At 36.6% G+C, this 20,572-nt stretch overlaps 1 protein-coding gene across 3 annotated transcripts in view; it reads right to left on the bottom strand.

Annotated features, from left to right (window-relative positions):
• The window catches only part of TRPV2 (transient receptor potential cation channel subfamily V member 2), a 1,022,245-nt gene that overhangs the window by 82,587 nt on the left and 919,086 nt on the right, over window positions 1-20,572 (bottom strand). For all 3 annotated transcript variants that reach the window (XM_044054526.1, XM_044054527.1, XM_044054525.1), the window contains exon 15: window positions 3,917-4,018. In XM_044054526.1, coding sequence (XP_043910461.1) covers window positions 3,922-4,018 — 97 coding nt within the window. In that variant the 3' untranslated portion in view covers window positions 3,917-3,921. The remainder of the gene's footprint in view (window positions 1-3,916; window positions 4,019-20,572) is intronic.

Genomic DNA, 20,572 nt, shown 5'->3' with positions numbered 1-20,572 from the left:
GGAAATTATATTTCCTGTTCTGGTTTACAGCCTACAATAATAGTTCTCTTACCAGAAAGCAAAAGGTAGGAAAACAGTGACTTAGGCCTTGAAAATAATCTAAGATTGTCATTACAAATCCGTATAGTTCTCTGAAGTCCTACTGAACAATCTGATTGGAGAAGCATGCTTCTCTCAGGGTGCATAATGCAATTTAACAGTGGTGTAAGGCTGCCAGTCAAACAAGAAGATATTTGACTTTTCATGGCTAAAGAAGGGCCTGTACTAGGGAGAAACATTATAGGAAAAAACAGTCAAGAAGGCAACAGCCATGTTTTCCTTAGAATATTTTGAAAGTACAGTCAGAACATTTATGGTGAACATATAACTCTTGTTTTAAGGGCCACTCTATATGCTGACTGACTGAGTTGTAAGTAAATACATTAATAATCAACTGTGGGAGGAACTATGAAACTGGTAAAATGCATACATAATATATAGAGTCATCTTCTTTGTTTATTTTGCTGATATTCACTAGGTAGTACCAGACTGGATATTACTGTAATCGTTTAATTGTATGTGGAAACTGTGGCTAGTCTGTTTTAGGGTTGATGACAGCTTAGATCAGGTCAGGTTTAAAGCATATTTAATTATATGATTTTGTGAATGTTCAGTAAAGAAGCTATACACAGTCTGCCCATTTCTTAAGGAGTAGCCTATGCAAAACTTTGAGCTGCTGCTGCTTCAGTGATGAATGTGTAATCACCCCCTGAAAGAGTTGTATTTTTAATGAATCAACTTCTTTTGGCCTAGGTGCTGTTACAAAAGCACAAAGCTTCAAGTAAACTAATAATTGTGTTATTTTGGTTCTCCATTTAGTGTCTACTGGCTTATGCTGATAAAAGTCTGGTTGGGAAGTTTTGGGGATTGGGTAGAGGGGTTACTACATATGACTGCCAAAGGTTTACTGCTCTAAGCCTCGCTTCTAAACTTACCCAATAATCAAATGTCACCCAAAATGTACCCAAACATACATAATCACTATTTCCTTTGTAGACAAGGTACAGTAGCCCCTGCATCCCATGTAACAGGCTATTTCATGTGTACCTTGGACTTTGGTATTATTAACTCTGAGGATGCCATGGGCCACAGAGTATTACGTTTATGAACATAGCAACCAACTTAAAAATTTTACATGACTAACAGCATTTTGCAATATAGAGTCTGAGAAATCCTTCCTCTAATTATCACCTAGTACTAATAATAACATGTTATAGGGTTCAGTGCATTTGACCAAACTGTATCAGCTCATTTGCTACTTAATAAGAAAGTACAGTTGTATGCAGTAGTGACCTTAACAGTAGATGACTCAAGTGTCACTGTCTTCAGAGTAATTGGATGGGTCTCGAAGCTCCTCTGATTGCATTCTCTACTGGTAAAAGTGTCTGTCAACAATAATAAATGACAATATGTGATTGGATGGATGCATAATGTATTCTATATGATACAGTTGCAGTGTGCTTGCTACAACTCAGAATATGAACCTATGAAAGCTGATAAAAGAAACCAGACATAAATGATGTGAAACAAATTGGAAAGGACTTGTATGATAAATGAGTTGCAAAAGTTCATTCCTTACATTTTCTAGCTAAATGGCAAATAAGAAAGTTATGCCTTTCTAGCAAAGCACCATATTATCATGGTATGCAACAAATGCTCCACTATATACTTACTATAATCTGAACCATCAATAAAGGTGACATAGGTAGGTACTAATGAACAGCCATTTCCATTTGTCTAACTGCAAATTAGGACCTTTCTGTGCAAAAGGTTAATCTGCTGTAGTGCTTTGTAGGAGAATGGTAGATGACATAAGGCCCTAAAGTAGCAGTCACCAGGCATATATCTCAGCCATCATTTATCTCACCCTGTAGAATCTTTGGCAAATGGCTAATCAGCCATATAACCCTACTGGAGAACTGCAGGTTTAAAAAGACTAGGTGTCACCACCCATCAAATTACATAGATCAGTACATATGAGTGCTGCCCCCCTGACATCTCAGCATGTTCTGTTTTATCGTCGTTTTGTAGATGACGTGTTTTTGTTGTGGGGTGGTAGTATAGAAAACCTACAACAGTTCATCTTGAAATTGCATGAATCTACTACATTTCTGAGATTCACGTATAAATGGTCATGCAAATCCATGGAATTTCTGGATGTATTAGTAAATAAAGATTTGGATGGTACATTGACTACTAGTCTGTACAGAAAGGAATGTTATAGAAACTCAATATTGCACAGGAAAAGCATGCACCCTAGAAGGGTATTTAACAGCATAATAAAAGGGCAAGATATGAGAGTTTCCAGGTTACATAATGTTGAACTGGATTATAAGGGTGGATGTGATACACTTAGAGAGTCATTAATACATAAAGGCTATAAGGATAGTGAAGTGAACCCCATCCTGGCAGAAGTTGATTCTATGAGGGATGGGGAGCTAAACCATATTTTTCATCTATTTACGATTCAGCTGCAGAAGGGAATGAGAAGAACTATGATTCTAAGAGTGGCGTTAAAGTTCCAGTGTCATACACTAGTAATGTTAATTTGGTTAACAAGTGTTTCAGAACAATTGGCACTTATTAAGAATGGATGATAAGATTAATAGAGTGGTGGAGGAAAGTCCTATATTTGGATATAGAAATTGTAGATCGCTAAAAATTATGCTATGCTATACAGATAAAGGCAGACAGCCAAATGTTCAACAATATGGTACATATCCTTGTGGCTCCTGCAATCTCTGTGCTCTGGTAGATAGTGATAATACCTTTATGCATCCAGACTTTAATAGACAGTTTACATTTAATGTAAGGGCAACTTGCACCACAAAGCATCTAGTGTACTTGGCACACTGTGAATGTTGTAAAAAATTCTGTTGGGAAGACAGATCGAACTTTAAGAGAATGTGTAAGAGAACATTTATATAGTATTAGGGTAGATGTTAGCACAAATGCACTTGCTAGATATACTGCATATAGTGACTGAGTTCATCATTTTAAGTTTAAGGTTATACAAATAGTGCAAGTAGGGCCTAGGATGGGCAACAGTGAAAACAGAACTTGTGAAGTTGAACATAAATTGATCCTGCGGCTGAGAGCTGATAAAGGATCAGGTTTAAGTAGTACGGTTTCAATAAAACCTGTACTTGATAAAAGGAGATTACCAAGGTAGGATGGCCAGTCGGTTTGGTTTAGTAAGTAAGGTGCATTGTTTAGATGCAATACATGTATTGTAAAGGAGCTATTTTCCTTTAATAAGTGAGGCTATCAAAGAATAATTGAAAGCAATTAATGTATGCAAATGAAGGCTGATGTAGAACATGCTATTGGTGAATTTAAATTGTTTTAATTAATCATATGACTTTATAAAACATGTGGCTGTGTGTTTTAATATTATTACGGTCTGATGAAGCCAATGTGTACTTGGTGAAAGTGCTTATCAATTTGCAAGTATTTTATTAAAGATATTTCGAACATCTATGAGTGTTGGTGGACATTTTATGTGCTGTGCGTCCTGCTGCGATACAGTGTTTTGTTTTACTTGGAGTTCTCTATATTGCTAGCTGGTTTACTCGTTGGGTGATGTTTTTTTCAAAGTGGATAAAATAATTTCATGTGTTGAGCTTCACTCCTTGGTACATTTCTTGAATCTTTCTTTTTCCAGCAGATTAACAACTTGGTCATGATTGGTAACCTGATCATAATACTATGTGTTATGATCTTTGTGTTATTCAAAAATAAGAACTAAGTGAAGCTAAATATACTTGACACCTTCCAGCTGTTTATTAGACAAAGAGAAGATTTTATGCCAAGAACATGCATGCATTTTTTGTAAATAAAAGAATATACAGATGTTATTTCTAATGTTATTTAGTACCTTTATTATTTTTTATTCTTTTTAGCTGCTGCTGTATCTCCAGGATCTTCATTAATGTTTCTAAGGTCAGTGTTCCAACAGGACCAGTTTACTTCTTCAACTCTGTAAAAACAAAGACCATAAATAGAGCACACAAGACACTGAAATCATTAAAAAAGAGTTAGTGTGGTACCACTCAATAACTGAAGCTTGTTTGGCTTCAATCTTAGCAGGAAGATACTTACCAATTTCTAATCACTCTGAAAAAGAGATTCACCATGAATTTTTCACGAGAAAATAAAGTAAGGTTTGCCATGCACAGACATAACTGATGCTAAACTGAGATGTTACATAAATAAAATATGCAGATATGACTATACAAATGAAGGATTCTGCTTAGAGATACATCATGCCAATGTTTTCTGATTTTCCAGAAAGGCTGCATTGTTTCCACTACAGTAGTACCTAATGCTTTCAAAATCCAGCATATGAATGTGTAAATCAAAGCAGAAGCACATCTAATATGTTCATAAGTTCACAGGTTCCTAGAAAACTTATGGCCAAAAAAAAAAACATCAAGAAGTAAAGCCAATGTTATGTGGTACTGGTAAGAGACTAGCACTGTCTCCAGTTAGGTAGATTTTTCCATACATATACAGGTAAAAATCAAATAATTCAGAGTGGTTTCGAAGGTTGCTTAGGAAGATGTCTGCTTGATATGTATCAGCAGCCTGTTCCAGACATGGGTTATCTGTTGGGTTAGGTACCTGTTGTCCAGAAATAGGTGATATGTTGGGTTTAGGCAATTGTTAAATTATCTGGTGTCCAAAAATGTGTGATATATTGAGTTAGGTACCTGTCACATTAGCTGGTGCTGTTGATTTGGTTGTATATGTTGTTTAAGTCTCTAGAATAGATGCTCGCTTTTCCATTGGTTCTATTTATGTTCATAGGTTCTCATAAGTTCATAGGTAAGTACTAGGCAATTAGTCTTCAGATCATTATAAGTATGGCCAATAATACATATTCAAATGTTTCCTCTACCCTTGAGAAGGGCAAAATAGTATAGATCTGAGGAGAATTTGAGTCTGTACATTCAATTATCTAGGTTTATCTTGAATTTGGCAAGGTTGCTACTTTACTTGACATGCAGTGGAAGTTTGTTCCAGAGGTGGGGGATACATTGGGATATGAAGCTATCACACCAACACGTCTTATTTATTTGTTGATGAAGGTTTAGCTCCTTTGGCTTGGTTTGAGGAACCATTTTTTCTGTGAAAGAATAGAAAGTCAAAGAGGGTTGGATCTTTCATGGCTGAAAAGATTAGACACAGATCCCAGTGGAGGAGTCTGAGAAACTATGTATAGAGAGAAAACCTCCAGTCTGTCCTGATAACTAAGATTTTTCAAGACCATTTATCTTTTTACTTAGGAACATGTGAGGTCTCTCACATTGACTGAAATGTTTAGAGAAATGAATGGCAAAAGTTAAATTATATTCAATAGCAGATCTGATGAGATAAGTAAAGAGGATTTAGAGCTTCTTTAGATTTAGAGGAAATGTCTTTGGAAATTAGATGAGGCAGACAGAAGGCTTTCCTAACTACTGCAGAGGCATGTTGGTCAAAAGATAAGGTATTATCGATAAAAGGGTCGAGATCTATTATGTAAGTGTCTGTTTGGAGGGGCATATTTCTGGTATGGTATGGGAAACTATTTTGTTTACCAAAGTTAACCATGCTGCATTTCTTTTGGTGGTAGTGGGCAGAGCTGGATCTAGCACTAGGCAGTTGCCTAGGGCCACTAAAACTTACATTACTTATTTAAGAATGCCATCTGTTTGTGTTACATTTATTCTTTAAAGACACATGCAGAGTGCATCCTTAATATGACAGGTGCAAGTTTTGGACTTTTAATGCTATTGCCATTGTTCCGGATGAAAGCAGAGAATGGAACTGGTCATTCAAAGTTAGTAAAGAAAGGTAAGTAAGTAAGGGGGGGTGTGTGTGTGTGTGTGTGTGTGTGTGTGTGTGTGTGTGTGTGTGTGTGTGTGTGTGTGTGTGTGTGTGAAATGCCTTAGGGATGGCAGGTCGGTTAACTCATTCAGGCTTAAACCCTGTTCCTTCAATACAGGACCCTAAAGCCTGAACCAACTGCCAAACTGTCATTTTTAAAAACTGTTGAGCTGATGAGCATTTTCAAGGAATGTTGACTTTCAAGGGAAGAGAAGTTTACTGCTGCTCATAAGTCTGTTTTCAATGTGTAACTGTTTTGTTTAGCAAATGACCACTGTAAGTGTTTGTGCTATAACTTTTAAAAGCAGTATTAGTGGCACAGCAGGTAGCATACTTCTCTTTGGTGCCAAAGGCTGTGGGTTCTACTCCCACACCATGTACACAGAATGTTAATATTGCAGTGCCTGCTTTAAGGGGGGATGGGGGTGTTGCACTTCCTGAGTGTGTCCTCCTTTGGATGAGATGCCTAATAACTATGAACCTGTTACTGGTTTGATAGCCATTCCCTACTGTAATATTACCAGCTTATCAATTTTTTTTTAAAATGTGGACAGTTTATGCTTCAAGGGCAGCAGGTACAGAATTTGTACATGGAACACTAAAATGTAAAGTTGTTTGCCAGCAGCAACCTCTTCATTAGTTATATCTCTCTTTAATGTGGAATTATTCTGCAGAGACTGTGTATATTGACTGATACTGGAGGTTTGTAATGACAGACGTCTGAGTAGCCTTTTGTGGTTGAAATGTTCTGGAATGGGTAGTTTTGTCCTTACTGGTTCATACATTTTCTTTTAATGTTTACTGGAAAAATGTTCAAACCAACAAATTTAAAACACAATCTAACAAGTAGTGCTGTGTTATACAAGGAATATAATTTAATACAATCAGGATAGTGCATCAAAGAATGCATGGATGTATGCATGCATGGTCCAAAAAGATGCATGCAAGGAGTCTGTGTTTTGAAAACAGCCCATAGGTAAACTTAATCTGCCACTGGCCAGATGCATTTAATTTTTCAATGCCATTTCAATGAATGCAAGTTTCAAGGGCAGGGAAGCTTACTGTTTATGATAAGTCTGTTTTCATTGTGAGACTGTATTGCTTTGTTAAGAAAATGGCTATCCGTGTTTGTGCTATAAAATTCAAAATAAAAGTTTTAAATATCTCTAATCATTGTAGAAGTAAAGAAGAAAATAGTATGTACACTGACAGATTCAAACAGTGTTTATAGCACCTGGGGAGAAATAGCCAAGTAGACACTGGAATGGCTGGGGGTGTGTGCTGCCAGGGGGACCTGATCTATTACCCTGATTAGGACCCCACTTGACCATGATCCAGCTCTGGTGGTGGGGGATCACTACAAGAGCTCATGTACCATTAACTTGCAACACACTTTCCTGCTGCCACTTGCTTGTATTGGCAAGTGCCTTAAATCCCACCACTCTGATTCCCGTGCACTACTACTAACCTAACTAGCCTTTCCAAAACCCTGACTCTAACCCTAAAAACAGCTCCCAATCACTGCATAAACTTAAAACCCACTCCCTTCTACTACCCTAACTCTGAGTTAACCCTTGGTCACCCCCTAAACCTGTAGTGGAGTTATCAGGGACAAGAAAACAGGCTTTCATGGAGAAGATCCCAGTGAGATTGTCAGATATGACTAGGGAGGGAGTAAAACGTTGGATGAAATGACTGATGTAATATGAGAGCCATATGTATTATTATGTATGAACCTACTTTATATCCCACCTCTTCACTACAATATTAACATTTTCTGCCCTACCTAGTTCCTTCCCTTACCTCTATTTCTTTGAATTAATAAGCATTAGTCAAATGATTTATCTGTTTGACAAATTTAATACACCTCTTCAAATGCTCAATATTCAACATCCACTAATGCATAAGTATCTTCTATACTATAATTCTTGCCTTTGTTTCATAAGACCTTTATCTAATTAGCAAGTGTATGTGTAATTGTTAATGGTTACTACATAATGTCTGTTTGTATATATTACCGGCTGTTGTTTAAAAATGTTTGTAACATGTTGCAGCTTTTTGCCTGCAGAAAGAGGAGAAACTCTTGCTGAAAAAGGTTTTTTGAGTAAACCCAGTCAGATAAACCCAGTAAACAAAAGCAGAATAAAAAAGTACAATAAATAAAGGGGTGAAAGGTATAGGCCAGCCCTGGCAAATCAGGGGTGTCACTTGACAATTTCATTCCATGCAGATACACTGGCTAGCCTAGACTGACACATTACTTTACTAACCAATTACTGAAGCCAATTATTTTATCTTTGAATGTAGTCCTCATTCCTGGTGAAGGCAGAATGCTGCTTAGTGCCCGAACCTTGTCTTCTTTGAAGATGTGAGTGGAGAGATAAAGAATGCCCTTCTGTATCTCCCTCAGAATAGAATGCCTAAGATCACTCACCCCAACACAGACATCTGACAGGCCATAATAATATGTGGAGTGGTGTTCTAGTGACATCCCTAATCTTAGTAACAGACAGGCACTTGCCACCCTATTCTTTGCCAACCTGATGAGTGCTGTGTCTCTTTGTATTACAATGGAGTCACCAATTGCCAAGATATTTCTGGGATGTGTTGTGGATCTTAGAGAAACAGATTTGCAATATAAGGGAAATTCAGTAACATTAGGTATAAGTGAGGCTGTGGGTGTGGCATTAGTATTTTGGCTCTGTGGCTGAGGTGAGCTGGTAAGATGTCTAGGAGGCTCAGGTAAGGATTTCTTTACTACCTCATCTCACTTAAGAGTAATGTTGTAGAACAGTGGGACTACAGTGTTGCTGTTTTTTAACTCCTTTATTGAATTATCCCTTGTGATATAGGCAGACTTACATTTATATAAAAGTAATCAAACCATATTAACAAGTTAACATTTACACATGTTGTAAATTAAATATATTATTTCACACTATATAATCAAAGCAACATTATATAAATTTTCAATTTCTACCTTTTCTTAAAACTTATTCCTCCTCCAAAACATTTTACTGCATGTATTGTTCCCACAATTTCCATTTTTTTATATAATTTCCTCTTATCCTTTTCTAAAGATGCCATTTCCTCCTGTTCTTTTATCTCTATTACAATATGCACTGCTTTAAGTATAGTTGGTTCAGACTTTGATTTCCATTTTCTAGTAATTGCTTTTTAGGCAGTCACCAGAATTAAACTTATCAAGGCCTTACTATGCGTATGCAATTCAGATCATATATCCCATCTCAAAAAATAATTTCTTCAGTTACACTCATTTGCTTGCCCAGTATTCCTGACAGAGTACTGTGTAGGGAACATGCCAGGTATCTCTTTCTTCTCCATTATGCCTCCAACATTTGTCATCTGCCTGAGGAAAAGTTGATTGGAATTTGCTTGGGGCATAAAAATATACATGCGAAAAATCCTAAACCTTCTAGATTTTATTGCATATTTGGAAGCCATACATATGGCATACCATTGTTTTTTCTTTTTTTTTTTTTTTTTTTTTGTGAATTGTTATTTAATAACACTTTCCAATATTTTCTGACTTCCTCTGATTGATTTCTGTAGTTATGCAACATTGTATATGCCCTACTAACTATCCCTTTTTCCCTTTTTTAACAGCAGCTTCTGTTCTCGAATCAATTAAAAATTCAACCAGTGCAGGTTTTTCTTTTAGGGTTCCCTTATTCCTTTCTCTTTGTCTACTGTCTTTGTCTTCTCTCTGATATCAAACCGTGATAGGGAAGGCAATAATTAGCTTGCAATCCAAATGTCTTCTTGGTCTGTTCCCATTCTGTTATCTTTTATTCTCTAATTAGTTGTTCCCAATACCTTGCTTCCTTTGCCAGCTTCCTCCAGTAAATTCCAGCCCCCTCTTGCCTATTCTTGGTAACCCTTATTACAGCCACCCCTATCAGCAGAATCTCCTTTCTCCATTCCAATGTTGGCTTAGTCCTTAGTATACTTTCTGCTACTTTATGAATATAATATTCTGTATGACTGCTGTTATTGTCCTTAAAGATTTGTGTCCAAAACTCCATTCTTTCCTTATTTCTCAAATTACCCCCCCCCCCCCGCAGCATCATCATCCCATTCCACACTGAATTGCAGCTTTCTACTTGTGTTATGTATAAGAGCTTTAACTATGTAGCTCTAAAATATCCATTCAAATCAGGTAATCATAAACCTCCTTGTTCTTTGGGAAGATCAACTTATCCCACTTGACTCTTGCCTTCTTCCACTCCCAGATGAGATCCTTCATCTCTTTGTCAATTACTATACACAGCTTCTCCTCTGGTTGATAACGATATGCCTGACCTGTGTATAAAACTAAAGGGATGAAAAACATTTTTACTGCTTATATATTTTGTTTAGTCTTTTTCCACATATCATTAAGTGCCATAGCAGAATCCCCTTTAATCTGACTCCTAAATACTTTATTTTATCATGTTGTTGCAAATATGAGTATTATTGAACCAATTTATGTGTGGGTACTTAGTTTATAGCTATAACCTTTGTTTTATCTTCATTAATTTTATATCCCATAAAAAACTGCCTCAAAATACTCCACAACACTGAGATGTCTCTTTCTGGTACCATCAGATGCAAAACAAAATCATCTGCAAATAAAGCCAACTTTTCTTGAACACCATACCAGCTATGTCCTTGATTTTCTGACTTCCTTATTTTCTTTGCTAGTGGTTCTAAATATAATGCAAATAATAAAGGGAAAGAGGACATTCCTGCTTGGTTCTTCTGTTCAGACTCAGCTAATCAGACAGGTACCCTTCCACTTTCAGTTTTGCCATCTGATCCCTCATATATCCTACTAATTACCCTTATTATTGTAACAGGAAATGCAAATGCTTCCATTGTAGTACTCATAAAATCTCAACTTACTGTGTTGAATACTTTCTCTGCATCAAAACTTTATTACATTCTGCTTCCCTCTAGATCATTGTTCTATTAATTTTGTCAAATGTTTGCCTCCCCTCCACAAAACAACATTGATCCATATCTATCAATTTTGGCATCACCTTTGCCATTCTTTTACCCATTATAGACGGAATAATTTTATAATCATGGTTTAAAATTTAAATGGGCTTACATGCAGCTGGATCTGATGGGTCTTTACCATCTTAAGATATTACACCCACCACAGTTTTTTTCCAGGATGTCGGTACCTCCCCTCCTTTTAAAATACTGTTAAACAAAACTTTCTAGATGTTTATAACTTTCTTCTTTCCTAGTTTCCAAACATCCACCACAGTAGCATCTATTTCTGAAGACTTTCCTGTTGATTGGTTATATATCACCATTTTTATCTCATCTCCTCCTATTGTAACTGTTAATTGTTGAGCATCATCTACCTCTAACCTTGGCATACTTAAGTCTTCCTTAAATACTTCCATTTGTATTTTTTCTTGATTTCTGCATTTCTCTGCAAATTTTCATAAAATGTGTGACATATCTCTAATACCTCTACAGGATCTCTGGGTATTTTTCTTGTTATAGGCTCTCTAAGTTTGGCATCAACCCTTTCTACTTTCTGATGCCTAAGTCATTGTGCCAGAAGTTTTTGTGTTCTGAAGTTATTATAACAAAAGGTAGCTTAATAACAAACTTTCTAAACTTATGCATATTATCCAGGTACTCCGTTATTTTCTCTTTTGCACTCTGCAATTGTGTCTCTTCTTGATCTGTGAGAATATCCTTATTCTGTACTACTTTAACCTTTGCCAGCTCCTCTAAATAATTCTTGTTACTTATTAATCAGATCTCTTTTTCTTTTATTTCTACCTTTTTTAAACTCCATTTTCATTTTATCCCACTCACTAGCTATAATTTCTGGAGTACTTTCTATCTTTCCTAATAACTCCCAAATAATTTCCATTACCTATTCCTTAAATTCCTCTCTTTTTAACAGGTATGTGGAGAAGTGCCAGTGTCTCATCTTTATTTCACTACCCTACAATTTTATCTTAGTAATTATTGGCACATGATCTGAAATAGTTATTAGATGCATGTCAAAGTTGTCAATTAAATGCACATGTTCCTGTGAAATATAATTTCTGTCAAGTCTAGCTCATTCATTATACCTTGGGGAATAATGTGTAAATTCTCTCCATGTGATACTGAATTCATCTCTTTCATGCCACATATTTTCATAAATTTCTTCAAAAGTCTATCATCTGTTGTTATATTTCTCCTACTACACCACCAAATGCATCCTCATTGTTACAAATTAAATTACATTCCCCACTTGTAAGTAATATTCCCTGTTGAAAGCTGATTATTTTGTCCATTCCCAGTAGCCCCTTACTATTACAAATCTGCCATTATTATCTTTTTCCTCTTCTACCACTATTGGAGCTCCCCCAGCAATTAATGTAATTACTCATATCTTCATTTGTTCCTGATATTCCATTGAATTTCCATCCTGAAATCTTTTCTTTATGAAATTCACTTGCTTAGTTCTTTCAAAATGTGTCTCCTGTACCATTACTATTTGAACTCTGCATTTCTTAATTGTATTTAAAAATGCAGCATGCAAACAGCAATGCATTTCTTAATATAATTAAATATTTTTTTCATTTTTGTCTATATTTGTGAGACATTCACATTATAAGATAATATGGAAAGTGTCACCATTATGGAAAAAAGTAATTATTCCCATCTATTATATATGGTAGCTTTTTAAAATGCATTTTGCCAGCTTTTGTGATATATTCACCCACTAATGTGTGGCAGTGCAATCCTTTATACAGTTTTTTTCTTATTATCAACATTGGAACTTATGTCACATTTTCAAGACTTTTTGGGCCTGATTCCAAAATAGTTATTTTTAGTATTTTTATTTTATATTTATTTATTGACATTTGTTAACCAGGTTAGTCCAACTGGGCTTGAGGCCCATTTTCAATGGAGACCCGAGGAGAAAAGCTCCAAAAAACAGTTACATGAAAAAACAATATTGCTGTTAAAAAGTTTAAATCACATACATATATGAGAGATAGTACGAGGATCAAAAATAAATCTGTTAATACAGCATGAGTAAAAACAGAGCTTACATGATATGACAAAAACACAATATTTATACAAAGCAATCATGTATTTACACAAGAGAATTATGTATCTTAATTGCTAAAAAGCAATTGGCATTGTGTAACAAGCATGGAGTTGTGGGAAATGTGAAGAGTGGGGAAAAAAAAACTTAATTAAAGTGATTTAAGGAGAGTGAAAGGTGTTTATGTTGGATTGCGGCAGGGACAGGTCTTGGAGTTGAGCATATGGTGTTTTAGTTCATTTTTGAAGTGTAATGGGTGGGTGATGGTACATATGTTTAGTGGAAGTTTATTCCAAGCAAGGGCAACAGAATATTTATATAGTAGTTTACCAACTGTTTTCTTAGGTTGGTAGATGTCAAGTAGTTGCTGGTTAGAGGTATGGAGGGTCCAAGGTGGAGTATAGGTAGAGATAAAGGATGAAAGAGATGGACAGGATGAAAGTTTGTAAAGCATGTTGTGCAGCATTTGAAATTTAGATAGTTGGAGTTGTTGAGGGAGCTCAAGCAATTGGAGAGAGTTTAGAGCAATACAGCGATGAGCATTGTAAGGAGAGTTTGTAATAAATTTAGCAATTTTGTGGTAAGTTTGTTGGAGTTTGTTTAGGATTGTAGTTTGGATGTTGGTGAGCACAGGGGCGGCATATAGGAGGGAGGGAAGGAGGAATGCTTGTGCCAGTGTGAGTCTAGCATTATGGGTTAGAAATTTTTTATTATGATACTGTAGCCCCAATTTCTGGTGTTTTTTTTATACATTGAAGTAAGTGCAGGTTAAATTTCAGTTCATCATCGATTATTACTCAAAGGAGCTTTGTGTGGGTATCAGGTTGGATAATTGTGTTGTTAAAAGATTTAATAGCAAAGGTAGATTTGTAGTTAGTAATAGATTGGGGAGGAAGAGTAAGAGTTTGGTCTTTTTAGGGTTAAGGATGAGTACATTTTCAGACAGCCAATTTTCAGTGGATGGAAAGGCATTTTGGGTTACGGTATGGAGCTCAGTCATATTGTTAGATTCAGAGATAAGTGTAGAGTCATCAGCATATTGGATGAGAGAAGATTGTTTGCAGGATGTGTAGAGATCATTGGTGAAGACATTAAATAGAAGGGGACCCAAGATGGAGCCTTGGGGTACTCCAGTTGGGACAGGAAGGAATGGTGAAAAGGATGATAGCCATTTGGCAGATTGCTGCCGACAGGATATGTAACTACTGAACCAGGCCAGGGAGGAAGATGATAGATTAAGATTAGCATGTTTAGATAGCAATATATGATGAGAGACTGTATCAAAAGCTTTGGAAAGGTCAAGGAAGAGATCTTCAGCTATGGTATGAGTGAAGGATAGGAGGGCAGTGGTTGTACTGTGGTTGGGATGGAAGCCATGCTGAGTGGGAGTGAGAAGGTTATGCTGGAGGAGGTGGTTAAGAAGCTGAGAGTGAATGCATTTTTCAAAATCTTAAAGAGGGGCTAGAATGGCAATAGGTCAGTAGTTGGTAGGGTCTGTGGAGTTACCACCTTTGTGTAATTGGATAGTGAAGAAGGATTTCCACAGGGTAGGCATGGTGGATTCTAGAATAGATCTGTTGATTAGTATAGATATAGGATAGGCAATAGATTCAGCAGCAATTAGTACACTGTAATGCCTTCATTTCTTAATACCAAAAGAAGAAATAAAGAGAAGAAGAAGAAGACAAGGAAGAAGGAAGGCATTTGTTTACTTTAATAACTTTGTCACATGCAAGAACAACTAAAAGTACTTTACTATAAGACATGCAATTTATATTGTGAAAAGTTTCATAGCAATACTGTAAATAATAGAAATTGTTTTACTTACAGTTACTGTTGTTTTCCTTTTTCTTCCCCTCCCCTCATTGTCCTTCCATACATTAATGACATGAAGTGAGGCAAATGCTTTTCAGTTTCCTACAAGTTTAACAAAATCAACGCAAGTCCACTCTTTTCCTTTATTCTTATACAGCCACATTTCACAAATGTGATTGATGCTTTGCAGTCTTACATTTATTCACTAACTTCTGCATTGCTGGTATTCTTCCTGATCATCTCCTAGCTCCAGATTCTGGTTCAGTTTCAAGGTAATCCCAATTTTTCTGTTCAACTTCAATACTTTTCTCTGTCTCTCAAGCATTTTCCTTTGGAACACTGGAAAAAGTTTCACTGGCAAAGTCTCTCCATGTACTTTATTATTAGAAGAATGAGATGCAGAGTCTCTTTCTGCTTGATGGCTCAATTTTGAACAAACTTTTGTATTTCCTTCTTAGCCTGTTTTGCTTCAAAAATGACATTGATCTTCCAGGGAAAATATTCTGAAGACAGCAGCATACAGCAGTTTGACTCTCACACCTGTCTCTTGACAACTCCTGATTACTGGGATATTTTTTTCTCTTTTGCCTGTTGTGCAGTTAATAATCATTTTCCTCAAACATTCTACTGTCTCCAACTTTCAATACTTTGTCCTTTTGCCATAGTTTTGTCAGGATCAACTCTTTTTTGCATCTTGACTGCTTTCTCATGGCCAGATTTGGAGAATATAATACCAAAACCAAAATCCAGTAGCGCCACCAAAGAACGCTCCGATTAACAAAATTTAGAAGAGAAAGAAAAAGGTGCATACCACCATAGACATAACATATGTTTTTATATCTTATGCTGTTTATTTTTAACAAATTGTAGTTGTTTTTTTCCTTTTTAAGTTTGATTCTAAGTCATCTGAAAACACATATTTTGTTATAAGTGTGTTATAAGTGCATCATGCAAATGGTGAGTAAGTGCTGCTAGGTTAATATTACTTCATTTTTAATAGCTTAATTGCGTTCTAACTAGATTAGTTAGTTGGTTCTTAAATAGCTGTGTGTAGGAAATGATCCAGGATCTGTGGAAGGCACATGCCGAAAGCGCGTATCCTGTTTTTTGTTTTATTAAAGTTCCAGTTTTATGTCTATGGTGATACGCTCCTTTTTCTTTCTCTTCTAGATTTGGAGAATATACACACTTTGTCCTTTCAATTAACATTTCCAACTGTGGTATACTAGTCCAGTTGAATATTTGTACCTTCATAAAATTACTACAGCCTGTTCCTTCTAACTTCTCTAATACAGCAAAACATCTCAGATTTTCCCTAGGCTGTCTGTCCTCTAATTCTACAATTTTTTGAAACATCTCTTCTTGAGCAGTCTCCTAGTTAGCCAGCCTGTTCTTCATTTTTGACCACTGATTTTAGCAGTTTTATTGGGTCTATATTATAACAGTGAATGCTTAAAATAGTGAAATAGCGAATGCTGTATAATTGACCCTAAAATATCGAAACGGCAAAATGCTGAACACACTGAACAGTGATTTTTTCCCAGGGAAAAAAATCGCTGCTCCATAAAAAAACAAAAACAAACACAAAATAAAGTGGGGTGCTTCACCCCCACACCCTCCATGTGGAGGGCTGTGCCACCCACACCCCCCTTCTTAAATATACCAACTACAAGATTGCACCACAGTGAAGGAAATGGCAAAGTCTCGAAAATGGCTCAGTGATTTTTTTTCCCTGGGAAAAAAAATCGCTGTTCCATCCATTCAGGATTTCACTGTTTCAATTAAAAAGGGTCGATTAAACAGCGTTCGCTATTTTAACCATTTGCTGATTTAATAGGGACCTGTTTTATCAGCTCATCTGAATATTTGTTTAAAGCTTCTTCCATTATTCCAGCCTTTTGGTCTTTGAGCTGATATATTCCTTCAAAGTTTCATTTATTTTAATCAGCTGTGAGCACATTTAACTTATTTTTTCCTCTAGATTACTGGAACCCATGTCTTGCACCAAAGCTGGAGCTTCAACTGTTTTTTGCTAAACAGCTGCAGGATTCTTTTCAGTCAGTGTTTTCTCTTCACCTTTTCTAGCTGATTTTGTTTCAGGCTGTTAGTTTCTTTTTTACTGACATCCAGGCAGTGTACTTACTATCCAGTAACTGAATTTACTAAAAGTTACAAGAGTTCCTGGCTCTTGTGTTTCATGATTTTTTTTTCACATTGGGAGAGCTGAGGTTCAGCTGTTGATCAGTGTGCAGCCATTTTGGAAAGTCACCAGTGTAGTGTTGTTTTGGCATTTTGAATTAGTTACCAGTGGGATGGAGTGGCAACCTAAGTACTGGCCTGCCAGTAAGAGTTGTTTAACCTGAGTTATGTCCCTCTGTGTGTGCTTTATCACTGTAACTGCTTCCTTTTTATACCAATCTAAGTGTATACATTTAAAACCTGGTAATAACACTTGACTCATCTGGTGGGCAGTACCATACCACTCAACTTCTTACCACAATAAACCCTGACATAATGGGGGGACAAAGGCCCAAAATAGGGACAGATTCTAAATATTGCTCTTAGCTCTTATAAAATTAGAAAGTTATTAGAATAACAGGATTTGTGTTAGCGTGCATTTTTGTAAAGGATGTGAAGTCAGAAACTCAAATATATGTCATTATTTAGTGACTTCAATCCACAGATCATTCCAGTGATTTGCCAGGAAACCACAGATTTTATGAGAGACAGACCAAATATATGAGGAAAAAAATCTGAACATTCTGCAAAAATGTGGACAGTTGAGAGCTATGGGTAGTACTCTTTTGATTACATACTTTTTTCAGTGTATACAACCAGTATTAAGGGAGTATAATTAGGTTTATCTAGACTTCCTAGGGCCCAGATTCCCTGAAGATCCATTCCTTGACCCACAACTCCCCAGTGCTGAATTCACTGGTTGCAATTTGAAAGCAATTCACTGTCGGTCAAACCACTTAATCTCCAGGCATTGAAAATAGGAACAAAGGCCCTTGAAAAGTAAATATAGCCAGCCAAATATCTTGACATATAATTAGCATGCATTTTGAGTACTAAATAGCACATAACTCTTCCTACTTCCAGTAAGATTGAGGTATACTACTTAAAACAAATTTAAAAAATGAGAAAGTGACAAAAACTATGGAAAAATATAAACACATAATCAAAGAGACAGTGTCAAATATGTAGACTTTAATGAATTGTATTGCAAAACTCTACCACTCAGGGTCATTTATTTTCACTTCTGAAAAGGGAGATGTATGATGGGTCCTTCTTTCTTCAAGTGAATTGTGTCACTAGTATGTTGGCTATGTAGTGTGGTTGTCTGTGACTAGACAACTTCAAAATCACACATGATGAGGGGGATTAAGAAAATAGTTTGTAAGGGTAAATGAAGCCTGAAAATAGAGACATATCTCCAAAAATGGGTAAATCAAGCCTGAAAAATAGGAATGTTCCTTCAAAATAGTGCTAGTTGAGAGGTCTATGTGCAGGCAATGATTCATCCATTTTGGGAAAGATCTCCCTTCTTCATGTTGGAATTGATATATATATATATATATATATATATATATATATATATATATATATATATATATATATAAGTTTGGGAGGAACTTGCCTTCATGCAAAAAGCACTTTAATTTGAGTTTCTTTGGTGGTTTGGAACCCGAGTAGTTTAACTCAACAAATTGAGTCTTTGGTAGGTTAAACCTCATGCATGAGTAGGTGAAGCATATAATTACTTACGTTGCTGACTTCTGACAAATTCAAACTAATGCTTAGAAGCACTATGTTTCACTCTGTATTTTGTATTTATTTTAAGCATAAACACAAAGGAACACAGATTTCATATCCGTTCCAAAGTATGTGACATAACAGCGATCTGTAGCAGGTAAAAACCCCAGCACCTGATTATTTTTGCATAGTACGCTGTATAATATCCCCCCAGAGTACATTTCAGCATAAACCCAGAATCACTTTACTGTTACCCTTCCTAACTACTGAACCGCCTCCTATCAATTTATCTCCCTCGTTCCCTAGGTCCTCCTCCATTATCCCCAACCCATATCAACTTTCACCTTAAACCACCTTGCTTTACTGTCTTACTAATTTCCATATCCATTTCCTGTTCTCCATCTCAGCATTCAGTGCCAATCCCATTTCCATCAACTTCCAAGGCCTTGCTGTTATAAACTTCACACACATGGTGAGACCTACCTTCTTCTCCCTACTCCACCCCCTTTCATGAACCCCACAAAACCAGGCATTCCAACTGTTAGGCAGAGGTTTCCTTCCCATTACTTCTCATGTTCTCAGACCCTTGTGTAAAAGCTTGCTTGCCACACCACATTACAACATATGGCTATTACCTACCCTCTTCTCTTCACATCTCAAACACTTATGCTGCATTAAGTTCTCCTGCTTTAAAATACATGGGGGCGAATACCATCTGTGGATCAACCTCATCTGTTGATCAATCACTGGCCTCATCACTCTCATATTCTTACACAGTCTGTATTTCTGCTCATTCAACCGCCCATCCCAGTTGTTCCTGTCTCTCTGACATCCATCAGTCAACTTTTTCAGTTCCCCTGTCCATTTTCAGTCTTAACCTTCAATATGATAGCTGTATTAATCTTTCTGCAATGGCTTCTTTTAACTATTTCATGGTATTGCTTTGTCTGTAGCCATTGTTAAACCACCCCTTTACCTAAAAATGACTCTTGCACTTTACAATCTCTAACCTAAATTCTGCCCTTATATTTCCCTGCGTCTTAAATCTACTTTTGTCTGTAAGTCATATGAACATAACTGCTTTAATCCTGTTCTACATATACATCTCCCCATGCAACATCTTAACTTTGTAATAGGAAGATAAGAACTGTACTAGGCAAGCAATCCCACAGACCATAATATGCCTAGCCATGTTTTACTTTAAGTTCATGCCTTCCTTTTCAAGCGCTTAATAGTGTTTACCTCCCAAACCGAGCAGAGCTGTCCATGGCAGTCTTAGTGGAAATTTGTGTCTACTCATTCAATCATCAGAATTAGCTTTAAAGGTAGTCAAAGTGGTGCTTTGTTTGACCTGTAGTGGTAACTTATTCCATATGCTGGGAATACATTGAGTTAAGAGTCTTATTTTTTTGTTGGTGTAGATTTGGCTCCTTAGTGGGGGTGTTTGTAGGCCACTTGTTTTACAAAGAAAGAGAATGTCAGATAGGACTGGGTCTTTCATGGCTCAAAAAGCAAGACACAGGTCACATTGGTAATCAGACTCCAGTATAATGATAGGGTGGTATTCATAATCTCAGCCTATGCCCCACTTCAGGAAAAGAGTGCATTCAGACAGCAGTTGCAGGACCTAATAGATAAAGCATGACAACAGGAACTGGTGGTGATAATGAGTGACTTGAATGCACATATTGGGACAGACTGAACAGGATATGAGGACTGCCTGGGTCCACATGGGTGGGGCATGAGGAATAAAGTTGAGGCCAAGCTTGATTTCTGTCTGGCAAATAGCTTGATAGTAGCCAACACATGGTTCAGAAAGAGAGACAGTAACAAGATCACATACAAGAGTGGCCAACATGCAACTCAGGTGGCCTACCTCTTAGTAAGAAAAGGGCACTGATTTGCAATCAGTGATTGCAAAGTCATCCTCAGTGAAACAGTCGATCAACAGCATAAACGACTGGTTGCCACAATCAGCTGCAATCAGTGGTCTGAGAAAGATCTAAGATCAACAGAGAT

This window comes from Protopterus annectens, chromosome 13.part0 (genome assembly GCF_019279795.1).
Source record: "Protopterus annectens isolate FY-2018-M chromosome 13.part0, PAN1.0, whole genome shotgun sequence".
Classification (NCBI taxonomy): domain Eukaryota; kingdom Metazoa; phylum Chordata; order Ceratodontiformes; family Protopteridae; genus Protopterus; species Protopterus annectens.
The sequence above is the reverse complement of the archived record's forward strand: the minus strand, read 5'-3'. Positions and strand labels throughout refer to the sequence as shown.